This window comes from Crotalus tigris, unplaced genomic scaffold, assembly GCF_016545835.1.
Source record: "Crotalus tigris isolate CLP2741 ecotype Arizona unplaced genomic scaffold, ASM1654583v1 scf7180000024461.5605484, whole genome shotgun sequence".
NCBI lineage: Eukaryota > Metazoa > Chordata > Lepidosauria > Squamata > Viperidae > Crotalus > Crotalus tigris.
Genome location: NW_024100632.1, coordinates 2,293,489 through 2,313,127, shown reverse-complemented (window position 1 = coordinate 2,313,127; position 19,639 = coordinate 2,293,489). Strand labels below are relative to the sequence as shown.

Sequence of the window (19,639 nt, the reverse complement as noted above, 5' to 3'; positions counted from 1 at the left end):
CTCGCTGGCATCCCGCCATCAACTGGGCAAGGGAGGGGGGAACAAATGGGCAATAAAGCAGTATGGCTTTATGATGGGAAATTGGGAGGGGGGACTGACCATTCACGTTGGCGTGCTGGCACCTTCAAGGCCGTTTGCCCTGAGAGTGGGATTTCACCAGCCCAACACCTCAAGTGTTTTCCGGTTACACACGGACGGACCGGGGGGGGGGAGGACTACAGGGAACCAGGGGGTTGGTTTTGTATTGGTGCACAGGAACTTCAGATTCCCTTCCATCATATGGACAGTTTTCCTTTCCTAGGAGAACAAAAGTGGGACAGGTCTGAGAGATGAATAGATGGGACCGCTGAAACAGCTCCTGCGGTTTAAAGAAAAGCATTTATTGACAATGCAATTTCCACAAGTTGCTCAGCACAGCCCTACAGCAGGTCTCTGTAATTTATCTACATGTGGATTTGTCCTTCCCCAGGAGAATCATCTTTGAAAAAGGAGCCTCCCTGGTGCGCCACTGTTTCAAGATGGGATCATGCCTTTGCTGCGCTTCCGGTCGGCCATTGTGCGTCTGTTGTGGTTTGCTCTTGTCCCCTTGCTGGCTTCTTTCTTCCGTCGCTCCTGGACTGTGTCTCGGTTTTGGCCACGGCCTTTGGCACTTCCCACCACGGCAGCCGAGTTATCTGGCTTTGGCCTGCAGGGAGGGTAGGAAAAGAAAGCCAGACCGTTAATTTTTAAGAAGAGATTAAACAGCTATTTGTCCAGAATGGTACAGGGTCTCCAGTTGAGCAGGGGGTTGGACTAGAAGACCTCCAAGGTCCCTTCCAGTTCTATTATTCTAAGTTCTAAATATCTGGTACCCTTTAATTGGGTGGGAACTGCTATTCCCAGAATACCCCAGACTGGATGCCCGAAACATGGCACAAAGGTCAGGAGAGGGGGGCTTTGGGGGAAATCTTACCCTTTTCTTGCGAGGAAGGTCATCCGCCTGGCCTCGGCTCGCTCCCGTAGCACTGCTGGATCTTGAACAAAGTGATCCTGTTAGCAATGAAAAGAAACATCTTTGAGAAGCGGGGACTCCATTCTCCAACAAAAAGAACGGGAGCTGCAACTCCTGACCTCTCGGGAGCAGCCGATTCTTTTCCTGTTCAAACAGCAGGATTGTTCCATGACTCTACCCGCCCTCCAGCATTCCCAATCGTCACCTTTGCCGCCTCTTTCTCCTCCGTCTCCTCTTCGTCGTCCTCCTCCTCCTCCTGCTCCTTTTCTTCTTTGGGCCTCAGGACTTGAGGGATGGTGAACGGCCTTCAGGAAGATGGGACAACCACATAGTGAGACTCCTCAAGAGCCTTGAGGCCCAAGCTTCATTGTCACAAGAGAGGCAGGAGTGTAGCCCTACTCAAGACCTTGCCTGAGGAGCTGCTCACACGGAGGAGATGCTGCTAGCTGAACCCCTGCAAGAGGCCCTCTTCTTGCAAGCAGGAAGAGGGGAGGCCCCGTCTTACTCCTTAAAGAGGAGTGGGCTTCATAGGCTGGGAAAGATGAAGAAGGCCCTTCTCTTGTCTGCCTGACAGGTGGGCATCTTTAAGAAGATCTGTCCAGCAGGCTAGCTAGAAATTGGCTGGCTGGAGAATTCTGGAAGCCCACCAGTTTTAAAAGTTGCCAAGTCTGGAGACCCCTGGTCTAACCAAATTGCCTTCCCCTTATACTCTATGCCCAAACGTGTTGATCTTGTTTAAACAACCTAAACAGGAAAGGCTGGATTCTGCCAACATGCTAACCCATGGCTTAGCCTTCTCAGGTGAATTAAGCTCTGCAGGACCTATGAACCCAGCTAGGGTGTGGAGAAGGTCCAGGTGGCCACTCAAGAGCCTGGAAAAGTAGAAAGCCCTGACCAAGAATTGCTGCAGCCCTGGGAGTTAAGCACTGGTTGCAAATGGTCTCTGGCTTACCTTCTGCTGATCAGCTCATCATCGGAGTCAGCATCATTTGCTCCCACCTGGTTGCCATCGTAGGTGTCGTCATACTCGTCCTCGTAATCTTCCCGGGAGAAGAGGTCACACCCGCTCGGCTCGGGGACTTCCTCAACAATCACTGAATACTGGTTGTAGCGTTCCCTTTGCTCCTTCACCAGGCGCTTGTCGTTCACTAAGCTTTTTGTGGTGGCTTTGTCGCTCCTGCAACCGGGAGAGGAAACAAACAAAATCCTGGTACCACTCGGCGTCTTGGGGATAAGAAGTTTTCTTTTGTTTAAACATTGGACTTATACCAACAGAAAACAACAGCTCGGGGTTGAGCTAATCCAATGAGAAACCCTGGATGGGATGGGAGCAGGGCAAGCTCACCTCTTGCCTTTTTGAATCCGAGAGATATCCACTGAATCCTTGCTGAACACATCAAACTCGTCGTCCTGGAAAACGTTGCATCGGGCACTGACAAGAGGAGTTGGGTCTGGCTTCACAGGCCTGGCAGGAAGAGTTTTAAAAAAGAAGAAACAGAAACAAGAGTCTTCATTCCCAGGAATACAAAGAAACACATTTTTTCAGGGAACACACCGCTGTTTTAGGACTGCAAAACAGGTGCCTGAATGTGAGACTGCGGGATGGACTGTAGTGAGGAGGTAGATCACCCAGGGAGGAGTGAGGACATTCCAGAGGAGGAAGAGGCAACTCAGCCGAGATACCAGGTGTGAGAGAAAGAGGGCGAAGACAGCTCCTCCTCAAGAGTTCCCAGAGTATATTGTGATACAGAGAGTGGAGTCCTCAGTCTGGCAATACATTATGAAACCGAAAGGAACTTGGCTTGGAAGAATCACCACGTGTCATTCTTCCCGGGAGTTGAAGTCTACAGATGATGGGATGGAATGTATTAAGAAGGCGGATTCCCCAGGAGGGAGGGGCTGCATTCCAGAGGAGTACGAGGCAGCTTAGCCTGGATATTTTGTGTGAGAGAAGTGCTGTTCAGCAGCAGTTGGATAGCTCAGAATTCACATCCCTGAATTTTTTTTTAAAATCCTTCCAACTTTACCTAGGCATTGCTCTGTCAAGCGTCCGTAGGGAGACAGCCAACTTGCCCTCTAGAAGGTTGTTGATGACGTGCTCCACGTTGTAGTTGTACTCCTCCAAGCAGGCCAGGACAAAGCCTTCTCCAAGGTCAGGGAGCAGATCCTTCACCTGAGAGATCAGGGAATCCAGCTCTACGCCAGAGACGGGGGCCACAGGAGCTGCAGCTGCTCCAGCACACTAGACAGGTCAAATCAATAAGCCACATTACATACAGCAGCAGGAGGAAACAGTCAAACCGAGAAGCAGCCTGAATACAACTAAATCAAAAGCAGCAACCATCCATTACCCCAAATTCTGATTTTCTGTCCCACTGCACTGGACTTTTGTGCTCCACAAGGTTATGGTAGATGTCCTCAGGAAGAAGGCAAGCGCTATGTCCTCCCAAACTTTCCTATACATTTTAAGCCGCCTCCTCTGATCTGCCACCCTGCTGGAAATGGCTCTTCCCGAATTCTCAGCTGGCAAAGGGCTGACCTAGATAGGCCTCCCCCCTAGGAGAAGGGCCTAGATCAGCCACAAAGCCACCATTTTTGTTGCAGGCTGACACTCTGCTGCAAAGACTTACCTCCAAGTGATCCTCTTCCTCAACGTGTTCCATTTGCTCTGAGACCCTGGACACTGTAATGGCCCCAGCTGCGGTTTCAGTAAGGGCCGGATCCTGGAGCGCCTTTTTCCTTCTATCCATTTTGTCCCAGGCGCTTTCCACAGCTTGCAAAATGTAGGATGTTCGAGTTTCATCTCTATCCAATGGGGTCAAGGGCAGATTCCCAATTCTCCATATACGCAGAACATTCAATAGCAATAGCACTTTGACTTATATACCGCTTCACAGTGCTTTTACAGTAAGCGGTTTACAAAGTCAGCCTATTTGCCCCCCCCCCCCCCAAACAATCTGGGTCCTCATTTTATCGACCTCAGAAGGAGGGAAGGCCGAGTCTCGAGCAACGGAGTTTATTTTTTCCCCGGTTCTACCTCTGACTACAAAACATGCCCGCCGATATTTTGGGCCTTAACCGACAGTGGATTGACAGCATTCACACCAGTGGCAAAGGATACAGCGCTGAAGAGGCTTGTTGGAGCAGGCTGACATCATCTGCCACAGGGAAGAGCTCGTCATAATCACGGAGAAACCTGAAAGCAGAGAGATGCAAATCCCCCCCCCACTTGTGATTTACAAGGAATAACAGCAACAGAGTTCGAAGGGCCGTGCAGGTCTTCTACTACATGAACCCCAGACTTTTTTAATTAATTTGGAGAGGTTAACCATGTTCCAGAGTTGCATCCAAACCTCTCACCTCGTCTCTTGAAGCACGGAGGTGAAAATCTGCAGGAACTCTTCAATGTAAGCCTGGATACTGTCGCAGCTGCAAGAACAAGATGAGAGTTGCAGATGATCCGTGAAAAGGATACAGACAGTCCGTGTTTACCTGTTCTAATGCTGCAAGGAAGGGGATACTAATTCAAAGACTGAGGTCAGAGCTGCTGCTGAGTTTTTTTTTTTTTTCAACTGCTAAACCAGGGGTAGGCAACCTTGGCTCTTTTATGACTCGTGGACTTCAACTCCCAGAATTCCTGAGCCAGCCATGCTGAAGGGAAAGGGAGAAGTTTCCAAGCTGAGCCATGCTGGCTCAAGAATTCTGGGAGTTGAAGTCCACAAGTCATAAAAGAGCCAAGGTTGCCTCCCCCTGCTCTACAATGTGGAATACCTGCTTTCCAAAATGGGCTGAAGACACAGCTGGTGGACCACTGTATGAAACATCTCCACCATCTTCTTCCGAGAGTGAGACAGCCTCCTCCATAAATCTGACAAGACTCTAAAGGGCAGGAGAGAGAAACAAAACCCACACGTCGTGGAAATTAGGGCAAGACGTTCACAGCTTAAAAGGCAGGAGAACCCTGATAAAAATGGGTGCCAAAAAACAGCAGATCTCAAGAACCCCTTCCAAGCTGGGAGAGAAAATGAATGGAAATAATGAGAAAGGAGACTGTCGCGCCAAAGATCACGAACCTGATATTTTCGTGGTGCCGTTTCTTGATAGCAGATTCCAGCTCGGGGATCACCAGCTCGTAAAAAGCAGCTAGCCTGGCAAGATAAGGAGCAAAAGAGTGAGTGGGCTTTTATCAAACGACCAATCAAATGGCTGGAGTTGGAGCGGGGAGGAGAGGGAGAAGGAGAGATGGGGGGGGGGGGAAATGTTAAGATGGATCTCAGAGGATGCCAGAGAAATAAGAGCAGGCTCTACGTGCCGCAAAATTGTCGGTATCTCCCGAAGACATATCTCGGCAGGCAAAACAGAGCAAGCCATAGATCAGAGGGGTCCAACCTTGGCAACTTTAAGACTTGGGGCCTTCGACTCCCAAAATTCTCCACCAACTTTAAGACTTGGGGCCTTCAACACCCAGAATTCCCCAGACTTCCCAGACTTGAAATCCCACTTGTGAAGTCCACCAGTCTTGATGTTGCTTTGGACACTCTTTAGACACCCTTGCTTAACAGCATCAGAAGGATACCACCCCAAACAGCTGGATGAGTCCAAACAGCGGAGGAGGTTTCCAGACTCAACTGACATGGAAGGCAGGAGAAACCGACACCGGGAGCCTAAAAGAATACCTGAAGCAGAAGTCCTGCTTCTGAAAAGTCTGGCAAGCCAAGGGAAAGACATCAAGAAAGGCCCACAGGGTAATGCAGCTGTCGCACACGTAGAGGACAATATCTTTCAGCTCCTAGGAGAGGACAGAGAGAGAAAAAAGAGGTATTTCCTGAATTTGGGTTCCAAATAGATGGGAACGACAAATCTCATCATTGCAAGTGGCCAAGTGTCTGAATATTAATCCTGAGACTCTGGGGGATGCCCCAAGGGTCGTTAATATGAAAATCTGCTATGAGTCCTCCTTTTTAGGGCTACTGGATCTTTCAACCGCCACTAAACGAATGGTTGTTGAGGACTAACTGTACTTACCTGTCTCTGGCATCCCAACCTCTTGAATCATCTCAGATGCCCACCAAGATAACAACAGAGCTGAGATCCAACTCAAAAATGTGGGTTCCTTTTTTTTTTTTTTTTTCATTTTTGTCGGGTGAATTCGGCTTGCCCTCATGAAATTGTCAAAAGGAAAAAGTCGTGTGTCCTTGTTGCTCATTTGGCGTTTCGGACTGGCTCTCTGCTCTTCTAAGCCAACCCTCGAAGAGGTCTCTAACTTTCAAACGTTCTCAACCTGTGCCATGATGACAAACCCTCTCCCTGTGCCTGTCATCTCCTTTCTCCTGGCCTGTTCTGACCTGTATTGGAGTGACATCTTTTTTTTTTTGCAAAGTCTTCCAGTCAATCTGCACTGTTCAGGGAGATGGCTAGAAGTGGACAGAGAGCGGAACTGTAATCATATGGTTGGAGAAAAAGCCTGGCCAAGCACATGTGACGGGGAGAAGATGCCTCACCCAGTCACAGGACAGACAAAGAGAAGGAGTGACCAGTTGAAGCCGTAGGCAGGCTGAAGGAAAAGTGTTTGGATGGGGGGGACAAGGGGGGGGGTGAGGGACACAGCCTCACTGCAATTGGACGGCCCTCACCTGCAAAGGCAGTCCCTTTGGAGTCATCCTGACCCTTTCCTCCAGCTTCTGTGGATTAGCTGAAGCCCCTTCGCCTTGCAAGCCACAAGCACGGAGGATGTTGCTGAAAACCTGGAGGGCAAAGGAAAGATGGATAACGATGGAAGAGGATATTGGTAGCGGAGGGTTGAATGGTGGGGTCCTTGGTGCTCTCTGAGCTTGGTGGCTTTCTTGCAGAGGGTTCATGACCCAACTAGGTAACCTCATCAGTGCTAGAAGGGAGAGGGGGAGGAGGAGGAGGAGGAGGAGGAGAAGAAGAAGGGACTTAAATATTGTCTCTGAGTAACTCTCAAATATTCCAAAAGATGTAAACCAACCTGAAGAATTGTAGGCACAATTTCATCCAAATCATTGAAATAACTCGACTGTTGCGTAAAGATATTTCCTGTGGACAGGGCAGAGAGGAAAAGCAGAGACAGAAAAGGCTAGTTAAATGATCAAAGGATAACCAGAAGCAAGGGGAGTGATGAGGGCACCAATGGGAAAAGTGGAAGAGCTTAGGGTTAGGATCCCAATTATGGGACCTTTTCATGCATTGGAGTCCTGGTCTTCCAATCGTTGAAATCCAGAAAATTCTCCTGGACATACTTTAAATAAGTGCATATGTTATGTCTTATTTTTAGCATAAATGCCTTGGGGGGGGGATTAATTTGCTACGCGAAGCCTGTTACTTACTGGATGATTTAAAGCTGCTGCAAAGTGCTTTGATAAACAACAGATTTTTAAAAAAAACTGAATAAATCTCGTATCTTTCAGACAGATCAGACCTCGGTTTTAAGAGACGCCGTCCCTCCCCACAGTCTTCCACCCTTCTCTCTCCCATCCTGTACACTAACCAATCATCTTCTGGAGCAGGGAACCGTTGCCTTTTCCAAACAGCACACACAGATCCAAGATCTTGGGAATGTCGAATAAGAAGTTATTGTAAAGGATCTCTCCAAATACCGACGGGGTTATGAAATGATCCTACAGGAGAAAGGGGGGGAGGGAGGGAGGGAGGGAGATTGGAAGATATTTATTGATAGCTATAAAAAGGGTCTCTGTTGTAGTCATCGGTGCAGGATAATGTCTACTCCATAGAAGAGAATATTGGTACTTCAGGGTTGACTGTGGGGTCTTTGGTACTTTCTGAACCTGCTCTTTTTTTTCCTTTGCAGACATTTCATTACCCAACTAGGCAACATTATCAGTGGGAGAGGGAGGAGGAGGAGGAGATTGACCAAGGGGTTCTTGGTGCTTTCTGAGCTTGTTTCATTACCCAAGGCCAGGGGTAGGCAACCTTGGCTCTTTTATGACTCGTGGACCTCAACTCCCAGAATTCCTGAGCCAGCATGGCTCAGCTTGGAAACCTCTCCCTTTCCCCTCAGCGTGGCTGGCTCAGGAATTCTGGGAGTTGAAGTCCACCAGTCACAAAAGAGCCAAGGTTGCCTATCCCTGCCCAAGGGGATAGCACTGATGATGTTACATAGTTGGGTAATGAAACAACCAAGCTCAGAGAGCCTGAGGGATCCCACAGTCCTCCTCCTCTTAATGTTACATAGTTGGGTGATGAAACATCTGCAAGCAAGCTCAGAGAACTTCAAGGAGCCCACAAGAGAACAAGGCTGATCTGAGTTAGCTACTGTCCCCAGAAAGAAGAACGTCTCTTTAGGTGCCAAAACCGGAGGTCTCTGAAAGTACTCTGTGAATCTGATAACTGTTCTAGAGCACCCTTTTGATCAGAAGAAAGAATCTGCAGGACTCTCTGGGTCGATTACTATGGGATTAGAAACTGCATGCTTCCACATGTCTCTGAAGAGTCCTTTAAGTGGCTCAACATGGCATGACTAATTCATAAAACGATAATCAACAGAAATGTCAAACACGTGAAGGGCCGGCCTTGGGAAGAGCCTTTGAACTTTCTCAAAACAAGCCTCGACTCCCCAAGGATGGCTTTTGAGAAGGGTAAACAGAAAGCTGTCCTTCCGTCACCCCTTTTTTTTTTCTCCACCCCCCCCCCTTCTCCAAACAGAAACACGTCTACGTTGCAGGCTTTCACGATGTCTTAAAAAACAAACAAGTTTCATTTACTTTGGATTCCTTGTGAGTGGACATACGGAGGAATGTTAGGAAAACATTCCGATGAAGGTGTCTCTCGAGGTCGTTCAACTCCACGGGCAGCTCCGCCCTCCTGTCGAACTTGCGGGGGGCGTAGTGCAGGTACGAATCCAGGCATTTCTGGAGCGACTCGTCAAAAATGACCTGTTGGGAGGAAAGCAAAGGCTTCCTGGGAATTGGTCAGAGTGGGGGGGGGGAAACCTGGTTAAGGGAGGTTTCCATCTTGAATCTCCCTTCACCCTTCCGGTGATGCTTCCTGATTAATTGGGGAGGGGGGGGGGAATGCCAGGCCACACCCAATCCAAGGCCTTCTCTCTTCCATCTTTTCAACCAGTGGGAAACTAACCTGGAACCTTTGTGAAAAGGCTGCTTCACTATCCTAAAAAGGGATCCTTGGTGCTCTCCGATCTGTCTTGTTTTCCAGCAGACATTTCATTACCCAATTAGGTAACATCACCAGTGCTAGTAAGGAGTGTGGTTCGCTGTCAGTTTATATTCTAGTATCTTTCCCTGTCAGTGTTGGTGTGACTGGTCTTAGAGATTGTTTGGTCTGCTGTCCGCTTCGTTGGCAGTTTCTTAATTGGGGCATTCTTTACTTGATTGCTGGTCTGATGCTGACCTTGGAGTTAATTTAGGCTGATCTGGGTGCTGATTGCTGGTGGAGAGATGCTGGGGTCTTTTTGTTCCCTTTTGGCCTGGTTGATTGTCCCTTTTGCATAGTCCATAGATGTTGCTAATGTCTATGTGTCTATTGATGGCTGATTGGCCAGAGTGCCAGGCTTCCAGAAATTCCCTGGCGTTTTTGGACTTGTATTCTCTAAGAGCACCCCCGCCAAGTTAACAACTGCAGTAACTCACTTAACAACTCTGGCAAGAAAGATCGTAATAAGGGGCAAAATCCGCCTAACGACTGCCTTGCTTAGCAATGGACATTTGGGGCACAATTGTGGCCATAAGCTGAGGACTTCCTGTACTTACAGAAGCATAGAGTCGTAGAGAATCCTTCCACCAATCTTTTCATGAAAACCTCCAGGGATGGATCAGCCACAACTCTGGGAGAGCAGCTGTTCCACTGGTTAACTGTCTTAGTCACTGCTTAACCTGCCTCTATCATTCTATCTAAAATCCTCTTTTCTTTTCTCTCCACCTTCTCCCATTTTTCAAAACAAAAAAACAGAAAAAAACGGTACCTGGCACCAGAATTTATCATGAGGCAGAGACAGGAGCCAATCCAGATCCTCTGCAATAAATCTGGCTCGTTCCAAAAACTCCTCCACCAGGCCTGGGTCTTCGGTGCCCGGGAGGGGCTTGTAGAGCACGAAAGAGCGGTCTGCTTTATTTTGGGGATGCTGGAAAACAAAATGGGGGTGGGTGTCACGAGCCCCAAGGCAAAACAATAGTCCTTGGTTTGAGTGATTCTGGAAGGCTTGTCCGCCAAGGACAGTTTGTGTGTTTGCAGGAGAATTTGGCCAGGTGGGTTAACCATCAAACTCGTGTTTGGTCTTTTTTAAATGCTGGCAATTCTGCCTCATCACACTTTAGGGGGAGAGAGCCTTGCTTTAAAACATTTCCAGAAACCTCTTTAATTTGTACCACATTCCAGTTCCTCCTCAGATACACAGGTCCCGCTTTTCACCTATCCAGTTGCTCCTCCCCTGTCACGTTTCCAAAATAAAAGCTAAGTTTGTTTAGTGGCCGTTCGAAGTTAGAACGGCACTGAAAAAAGGGACATATGACCGTTTTTCACACTTTGTTGCAGCATCGGCGGGATCACGTGATCAAAATTCAGACGCTTGGCAACTGACTCGTATTTATGACGGTTGAGTGTCCCAGGGTCATGTGATCCCTTTTTTGTGACCGTCTGACAAGCCAAGTCAATGGGGAAGCCAGATTCACTTAAGAACCATGTTACTGACTTAACAACTTAATTTGATTCACTTTAAGGTCTGAAAATGGAGTAAAACTCACTTAACAAAGGTCTCACTTAACGGCAGAATTTTGGGCTGAACTGCGGCCATAAATTGAGGACTGTCTCTGTCCTACAACTCAGCTCAAACCCAGGAGAACTGAAGGCTCATATCCCATGATGGTTTACAAACTGGGGGCTGGCAGAGGGACTATAAATCCCTGCCCCTGGAAAGACAGATGCCTGTTTGTCCCTTCCTGTATTTTTAACTTGATGCAGTGGCTTCTGCTCAAATTGCTTTGGCAGCTTCCCCAATATATGGCACTTCGGACAGGCTAGAGAAGTCAACAAAACGTAACTGCTATTCAATCAATGGCTCTTCAGTCTGCAGTCTGAAAAACAACTTCAGGGAGACACCCGTGTTTTCCAGGTTTATAAGCAGGATTCCACTTTTTCCTGCACCTCATCCAGCATAAATGTACATTTAAACTCTGCTTACCAGTGCTGGTAAAGTTGTTATCTTCCCTGTCAGTGGATCTTTTTCGGTAAACTGGAGTTCATCCAGAGGCAAAACTGGCATGTTTCCGGGATATCTTTTCACCTGAAAAGATACACACGCACATCAGGAATTCACAACCCAAAACTCAAGTTGATCCTGGTACGGTAACCACGCCTAGAGAGTCAAATTGTTTTTGTACAAACAAAGAACATGAAAGAAAAATAAAATCCTCAAGGCATAAAATTCTCAAGATTTTTTCGCACGAAGCTTAAAGAGGCCAGCCCCTTAACCACTACATCAAACTAGCTTCATATAAAGTTCCTAAGATTAAAGGACTTAGTATGACCAATATCCTCCTCTGCCGTATTTTTTTTTTATTTTAAAAAAGCTGTATTTCCACAATTGATTTCTGTTCTGGAGGAGAAAGTGGCACATACTAATCTTGTACTCTTAAGTCGAAATGAATAACTGCAAAATATCATATGATTGCAAATTTGGCATCAGACCTCAGGCATTGGTTAAATTTAAACCTTATATTAAATGGTCCGCCTGGGTGTGGCTGAGTATGCATGAACTCTGCAATGGGGTTTGCATTAATTATACCTAGGGTTTTTTTTCGTCTGAACCAATGCACAGGTATGGAATAGGTGGAACAGAGCTCAAAAGCAGGCCTTAAGTGAGAGGGGATTTAGGTGTCCTAGTGGACCACTACTCAAACATGAAGCAGCAGTATGCCTCAGCTGCCAAAAAAAGTCAACCCAGTCCTACGCTGCATCAGTAGAGGGATAGCATCAAGGCCACATGGAGTGTTAGTACTGCTTTATACAGCCCTGGTGAGGTCACAGTTTTGGTCACCATGATGTATTCTCCATTATTAAAGAGAGATCCAGCCTAGAACTACGGAGAAATTTCCTGACTGTGAGAACAATTAATCAGCTTGCCTCCAGAAGTCGTGGGTGCTCCCATCCCTGGAGGTTTTTAAGAAGAGATTGGACAGGCATTTCCTTATTTCCTTCCTTTTCTTGGCTAGCTTTGTTCTTCCGCCTTGTGCGGTTTCCTGGGTGTAGGGCTTTTTTCTATTGTTCTTTGTTTTTAAAATATGTTAGCTAGTGTAAGCCACCCAGTTATAAAAATATTATTTTTAAAAAAAGCCTTTGTCCCCTACATGTAGATGGACTGTCTTTCTGTTCCAGCTTTTCCAAATCTAGCTGGATGTATCTGCATTTATATCCAAGGCAAAGCTTCCCATCTCAAGTCCGAGTTGCTTTGCCTGGCTCAGCTTCAGAGGAAGATGGGATCTGTAGTCTTTGCCTTCATTCATGGGCATTGTAGTCCAACGCCACTAAGAAGCCCCCCCTCCTCCTCCTCTCCTCCTATAACTGTCCTTCAAAAGTTCCTACTTTTATAATTCCCCTCCCCTCCCCAGAGGAGCAGAGCGAGTAAATCACGTCACCTCTCAAACCAGCTTCGTCTCCACCACACAACAACCCTGCAAGACGGGCCAGGCATCAGCTGGCATTGCCAACCCGTTGGCCCCACCCAAGCCACGCCCTCTCCAGCAACCGACCAATCACCTTTCTGAACTGTGACGTCACCGCGTACCGTCCGGCAGCTCAGCCACGTAGCGTCACAGCAGGCCCCGTCCTGCATCCGGGTCTTCTGGCTCGAGCTTTATTGACTTAATCAAGGTCTAGTCTGCTCAGGGAAGTCGGGCTCGGGCAGGGAGAGGCTGGCCGCGGCACCGAGGCCTCCGCAGCCCTTTAGCTTTGCCCGCCGATTCTCCTTCCTGCCGAGGCAGTCGAGAAAACACCCGCAATCACCGGGCACTTCCTCGGTGGTAGCTTCGCCTTCCCGTCGGCCTCTCACTTCCGGTGCTGGGAAAAGCACTTCCGGGTCGAGAAGGCCCTCGACCCACGCCGGGTTGCTTAGCTGCGAGGGAGCTTTTTTTTTTCGTGCCTGTTTTATATTTATTATTAGCTACCAAGGCGGGTAATTATTTCTTTATTCACTCATTATTATTAGTGGCCAGGGCTGCAGTTCTTCCTAGCCCGTTTTCCTCGCGGGCGGGGAAAGAAGAGAGGTTGGGATTACACGTCCCATTGTCCCCAGCCTTACGTTAATCTTTATTGGGACGTCACTGTGGAGTCACTCCTCACTTCTCTTTTCTTACTTCGGCCCTCAGAATTAAATAAAAGGTAAAAATGCTGAAGAATGTAAAGGGAAAAGGGAAAGAAGGCAAAACTGCTTTTTCTTTAAAGAAAAGGAGTAGTAATTGGGAGTGTAAATAGACACATAAAAACACAAATGTGATCCCGAGAGTTTATCTGTTATTTATAGTTATATTTATAACTACATAAAATGCATTTCCACATGCAGTATTATATAATATACCATAAATCTATTTAATATTGTATATTATCTGTTGTATATAGATGTGCATTTTATGTGGACAGATCAATCTGAATACAAGATATCCACGCATTATGTTAACAACAGTGGCAAGAAAAATCGTAAAATGGGGCAAATCTCACTTAACAAATGTTTCACTTAGCAACCAAAATTTTTGGTCTGAATTGTGAATTTGGTACGTTGAGGTCTACCTGTACTCTGATTTCTGTTCAAATCATATACATCTGCCTTTTATCAAGTGTGGCCTCATTAGTGTGACATAAAGTATTATCACTTGCGATCTTCACCTTTGTTGGTGCAGCCTAGAATAGAATAGAATAGAATAGAGCTGGAAGGGACCTTGGAGGTCTTCTAGTCCACTCCCTGCTCAAGCCGGAGGACCTATACCATCTCAGACAAGTGTCTGTCTCTTCTTAAAAACCTCCAGTGATGGAGCACCCAAAATTTCTGGAGGCAAGCTGTTCCACTGGTTGCTTTTTTGGAAGCTGAAGAACATTGCTGATTCACTTTCTGCATTATATTGCTGAAAATCAGGCTAGGGGAGATATTGCTTTCGGAAATCCTTGGTCTCAGAATTCTTTAATTTATTAAACCAGAATATTTTGCACAAGGCTCCATTTGGTAGATATCAAGAGTTCTGGCTAAAAAAATAAAAAGCAATCAATATTCTTGTTATAAAGCGAAGAGTTGTCCCATGTAACAAGTGTCTCTCTCCCATTGTTTGTTTATTTTTTATTTCATTTCTATCCTGCCTTTAATATTTTTACAAATAATTCCAGGCAGTAAACATATCCACACATCTTCCTCCTATTTTCCCCAGAACAACAATCCTGTGAGGTGGGTTGGGCTGAAAGTGAGTGACTGGCCCAAGGTCACCCAGCTGGTTTTCATGGCTAAGGCGGGAGTAGAACTCCATGTCTCCTGATGATTGGCCCACAGTCACCCAACTGGCTTTCCTTGTGGGACTAGAACTCACAGTCTCCCACTTCCTAGCCTGGTGTCTTAACAACTAGGCAACTGGCTCTCTCCATTGATTGAACCTCGTCAAGCAATCTTTCCAAAGAATCTCCTCTCCAACCCTTTGTAAGTAGACCAAACAACAAGGTAAAAAAACAAAGTTACAGAAAAAAACAATGTTTCTGTCTCCCATATTTAATACACGCTTTAGGTTTGTGACTAAAGAGTCCCCAAACCAGAAATGCAGGCTGAATCGTTTCAACACTTTATTTATCTTTGGGCAGCATCAAGGGCGAATTCCCCACAGGAATTGCGTGTGTTGGATTTTTATATGTCCTCTCCTTTAAGAACATCTCTGGCTAAACTTGCTCCCTTTGCTGCTTGGCTGGGCTGGAACTTGGAGTCTCCTGGTGATCGGCCCAAAGCCAGCCAGCCAACTTTCATTGCTAAGAAAGGATTTGAACTCTTGGTCTCCTGCTTTCTAGCCTGGTAAAACACTAGATCAAACTGACTGTATGAAAGTCTTATTATTATGAAATAATAAATCCCAGTGTGGCTACCTTGCCCCGATAAATGGCATAGAACCATTATATAATTGTTCCAAAAGAATGCTTAACAGAATATTTAGAAAAGATGTTCACGCATCTTAATATTTTGGCATGAATGAGAGCTGGCCAGAATTTTAATAGTGTTTAAATAAATGGTATAAAATCTCTTCTTGAGGAGGGATAGGTTTTGGGAAGTTATTGAGCACGATAAACGGCAACTATTGAGTTGTTAGTCGCGCTCTACCTGTGAATGCTTCAGATAACGCCTTGATGGGAAGGCTTGACAGATGTATGCCACCAATCTTGGCTCTGTTTTAAGTGTTAGGAGAAGCTTCCTGGCACAGCCAGTAAGAGGGTACAAAGCAGCATTTTCATTCCAAAGAATGTCAGGAGCAGAGAATGGCAGATTTAAAGTCGGCGTTTCATTAATGCATATCTGCTAACAAAGACAGGCCCCAAACCTCCAAACTTTTCTAGGCCATTTTCAACTGTCAGAAGAGTTCACAAGGCACATTTCCATCATTTAAAACATAAACCTTCTTTTCTGTCCACGCAGAAAGATGCTGGCTCCCGTTTTGGCCCACCTCAGCTGCAGTTAGCTTGACCCCTGTTCCTGAATGCAAAGCAGCCACCCTCCACTTGGCTGGCTTTTCGTGTTCCGCTTGCTTTTCTTTTCAAGGGAAATTACAAAGAAAGGCTGGCGGAGCGAAGGGAGCGAGTCATGGTGGGGCTTTTGTTTCTTTTTCCTTTTCCACAAGTAGGTCAGGGAACCTGGAAAGCATAAACAAGTCAAACTGTACATTTCGTTGGCAATCTTGGTTATTAAAAACGACGCATGCAGAGGGGGCTCCACAATGGAGGGGACAAATTCCACAGAATTCTAAAAGCTTTTCCATGGCTTGCAGGGCCTTTGCCAGCTGGGGTGGGGCAGTCCAGAGGGGAAACCATTGGCCGAAGGCAAATGTCGTCTTTGTTGTGTTTTGGTTCTTTTTCCAGTGACCCCCAACGGGAAGGAAATTAACATTGCCGCAGCTTTAGGGCAACATAGTTTGTTGGATCCTTTTTCATTACACAGGTATTTGCGGAGGAGGGTTGCATTCTCTGGCACACCCCTATCTGCAATAGACTCTGCCAGTGGCGAAAGTTTTGTGTGTGTGTTTGTGTGTGTGAGTACGTACAAAAGAAAGTGATGCTAGGGACTGTTCTGTGTCGCAGGAAGGGGATCAGTTGCACCACTTTGAAATCTACGATTCCTTTTAATTATTAGAAATGTAAAAAAAAACTGACAGCAGAAGAAGCCCTCGTGGCCCATGGAGTCTGGCCTTTGAGTTTGTTTTTCTCGTTTGTTTGTTTTTAATCACAGATAATCCTTGACTTAACAACCATAATTCAGCCCAAACTTTATGTTGCTAAGCGTGGCAGTTAAGTGAGTGTTGCCTCATCTTGTGTCCTTTCTTGCAAGTGGTTCACGGCAGTTATTAAATTAGTAAGCAAACCTGGTTTCCCCATTGGCTGTGCTTGTCAGAAAGTCACAAAAGGGGATCACGTGACTTAGCTCCCTGCAATTGTCATAAGTGTGAGTCAGTTTCCAAGCGTCTGAATTTTGATCATGTGACTATAAGGGTGCTGCAATGGCCATAAGTGTGAAAAACGGTGGCAAGCCCCTTTTTCAGTGCTGCTGTAACTTTGAATGGTCCCTAAATGAACTTGAGAACTACCTGTAATTAATTATTTTAATTACTGTTTTTATATTTTATGATGTTTTTATCTTATTTTTCATTTTTGTTCGATGATGGGCTCGGGTTTATCCAGAGCATGTTTAAACTGAGTGACTGACAGTGGATCCACTCACTACCTCTGCTGGAAGTTGGTTCCAAGCTTCCAACTGGTCTTTTTCTGTGAAGTCATATTTTCCGACAATTAGTTTTGAATTACATTTTTTTTGCTTTTAAAATAATAAAAAAACAGAGGGAACAAAACACAAAAATACACACAACTCTGTCATCCAGTACCACGAGTGCTTTGGGATTAGCACACGAGCCACAGTAGATAGAGGTTCCCCTTCAGCTAGCTCAGTAATTTTGCAAGGACTGGACATAATCTCAAAATCTCAAAACCAGCACAAAAATATGAGAGATTGCAGGTCTTCTTGCACAAGTACAGTAGCTTAAAAGCCTTGATTTTAATTTCTTAAAGAATTCCTTAATTTTTCTGAAGCTCCAAATAGGTATCGCCTGGAACTAGGACTTCCTGCCCTTGAGAATAGGATCATTCTTTAATCATGTTTTGTTTCCTATCAAGCATGGCCATCTCTCTTTGCACAAATGCTTTTAGTAGACCCAGGCTTGGGCATTTTTGCTTTTCACTCTGAGGTTTGGGTGATTTGAAATCTGTTCTTGCAATGATTGAGTCATCTTGGGCAAACAGGATTGTGCTTTCCTTCCTGTTCTCTCTCTCTTCAGCCACTTCTAAAGAGCGGTGAAGTTTAAAGAGTTCCTTGGGTAGATGTATATAATTGGTAACGTAAAGCTTATTTCAGTGGACTTGTGGATGTTTTGTGTATTTTAATTACACATTGCATATTCTTGTCTTTGTGAACGGCTGAGAATCCTTTCGGACTCAAACAGTCTATAAATGTGATTAATAAATTAATAAGGCCCTCATTAACCAGACAGCCTATTGCACGTATAACGGGAGATAAGTTCCATCTTGCTCTCATGCATGTAACTTGTTAGTAAACCCATTAGCAATAAAGTTAGACATCAAATAAAAGAGCAGGCATAGGCAATCAGTCAAACCATTTTCAAAGAGGAGAAAACGGTAAAAGTCATGTCAATTTCAAGTTGAGTTCAAGCATGTCCATGCGGTTTTCTTGGCCCTAATGCAGAACTGACTGACTAATGTCTTATCTGAGACGTTTCTTGGCTTCCTAGTCCTGCCCTGCTATTTTCTGGAGGATTCCCGTCAACTTCTAACCAGGTCAAACCCTGTTTAATATCCCATCACCAGAGAGAATCCGGTAAACGTTGCAATCTGCCGAGATTCAAAATAGGATAGACATAATTAAAAAAGCCTGGGAGAATAAAATATTTGGCAAAAAAAAATACTTTGCAGTGGTTAAATGAATCTGGATTCCCCAATGGCTTGGCTTGTCGGAAGGCCACAGAAGGGGACAACGTAACTCCCCGGGACACTGCAATCGTCATAAATATGAGTCCGTTGCCAAGCATCCATATTTTGGCCATGTAACTGTAGGGATGCTGCAACAGTTGTAAGTTTGAAAAACGGTCACAGGTCCCTTTTTTCGGTTCCCTTTTAACTTCAAGCGGTCACTAAACAAACGGCTGTAAACCGAGGACTATCATTCATACGGGATTGCCTCTTGCAATCTGCTATCAGAGTTCCTGAGACGGGACTCGCCCTGCTCATCCAGGCTGGCTATTGGTGCCTCTTGGATAGGAAGGATGGTAGGGCTTTTGGCTGGACTCCGAGACTTCCTGACCAATACTGTTTTTTTTTAGGCTGGATTCTTGGCTCCCTTTCCAGCTCTTGACAGCTCACAGCTGAACTGGACAAACGATCTCCCGTCAGGAATCTGATTTATGGAAGCAGTCCTGAAATGGCCTCAGTCAAAGCTGAAAGATTGGTCCCAGCGAGGTTAGTTTTGCAGCAGTAAGAAATCGAGCCGTCGTGAAGCCCAAAAGGGGTTCTTGATGCAAATCCTGGCAATGAATTTGCGGTGCCCCAGGACTGCCCCAGGTGTGTATCTGATTGGAAGGTCAAGGAAAAGTAAGGTACTGGGAGGTCATTTAAGGTAAAGCCCCTCTCATCAATTCACAGTATTTTATCTGGGTATAATTCAGCCTGTAGAGCAGAATTCTTTAAGATGAAGGCTCCAGATGTGCTCAACAGCAGTTTCCATGAACTATAACAGCTCCCCTCACCAACAAACGTTGAGAGCATTGACTTAGAGCAGGGGTCTGCAAACTTGGCCCTTTGATGACTCGTGGACTTCAACTCCCACAAATCCTCAGCCAGGATTCTACATACGGTTATCTAACGCAGTTCTTATTCAAATACCTGTATCTTTCTAACACATTGATATTACTATCGGTTGTTGTTTTTTTTAACCTGTACTTGGTGTACATAAGGGCTGGCCAAACTTAAAAAAGGTGGACCCAAGCCTTGAACGGATGAGCGCCGATGTTTAAAAGATTCTTGTGAATGTGTAAAACCAGGCTAGAAACGTTGAAAGGCACCAGAACTGAATGTTTAAAAACGGATGTAAAAAAATGGAAGTTTTTAAGAAGAGACTGGACAGGCGTTTGTCTGAAGCGGTATAGGGTGTCCTGCCTGAGCAGGGGGTTGGACTGGATGACCTCCAAGGTCCCTTCCAACTTTAATATGATTATTGTTGTTGTTATTGTTGTTGTTATATAAAACGTGGGCCAAAATGTTTAAAAGTCTCCTTTCCTCCCCCCCCCCACCCGCTTTGCGAGGACAAGCCGGCAGCCCCGCCCTCCCCGCGCTAGCCCCGCCCAGCCCCGCCCTCACCCCGCC

General features: G+C 46.0%; 1 protein-coding gene across 2 annotated transcripts; it reads right to left on the bottom strand.

Moving 5' to 3' along the window:
* Nucleotides 1-359: 359 nt before the first annotated feature.
* Nucleotides 360-13,048, bottom strand: ASCC2 (activating signal cointegrator 1 complex subunit 2). 2 transcript variants are annotated; one of them, XM_039332453.1, is made up of 19 exons: nucleotides 12,740-13,048; nucleotides 11,166-11,267; nucleotides 9,951-10,109; nucleotides 8,734-8,904; nucleotides 7,500-7,629; nucleotides 6,981-7,048; nucleotides 6,625-6,735; nucleotides 5,668-5,780; nucleotides 5,065-5,139; nucleotides 4,763-4,870; nucleotides 4,352-4,420; nucleotides 4,113-4,187; nucleotides 3,622-3,796; nucleotides 3,019-3,233; nucleotides 2,337-2,456; nucleotides 1,944-2,168; nucleotides 1,197-1,296; nucleotides 953-1,029; nucleotides 360-685 (listed from the first exon to the last, which is right to left on the bottom strand). In XM_039332453.1, exons 2-19 carry the CDS (start codon nucleotides 11,244-11,246, stop codon nucleotides 514-516), a joined length of 2,244 nt encoding a protein of 747 aa, XP_039188387.1. In that variant the 5' UTR covers nucleotides 11,247-11,267; nucleotides 12,740-13,048; the 3' UTR covers nucleotides 360-513. The 2 variants fall into 2 exon arrangements, with proteins under 2 accessions (XP_039188387.1, XP_039188388.1); XM_039332454.1 differs by lacking the exon at nucleotides 12,740-13,048 and adding an exon at nucleotides 12,619-12,723.
* Nucleotides 13,049-19,639: the final 6,591 nt, after the last annotated feature.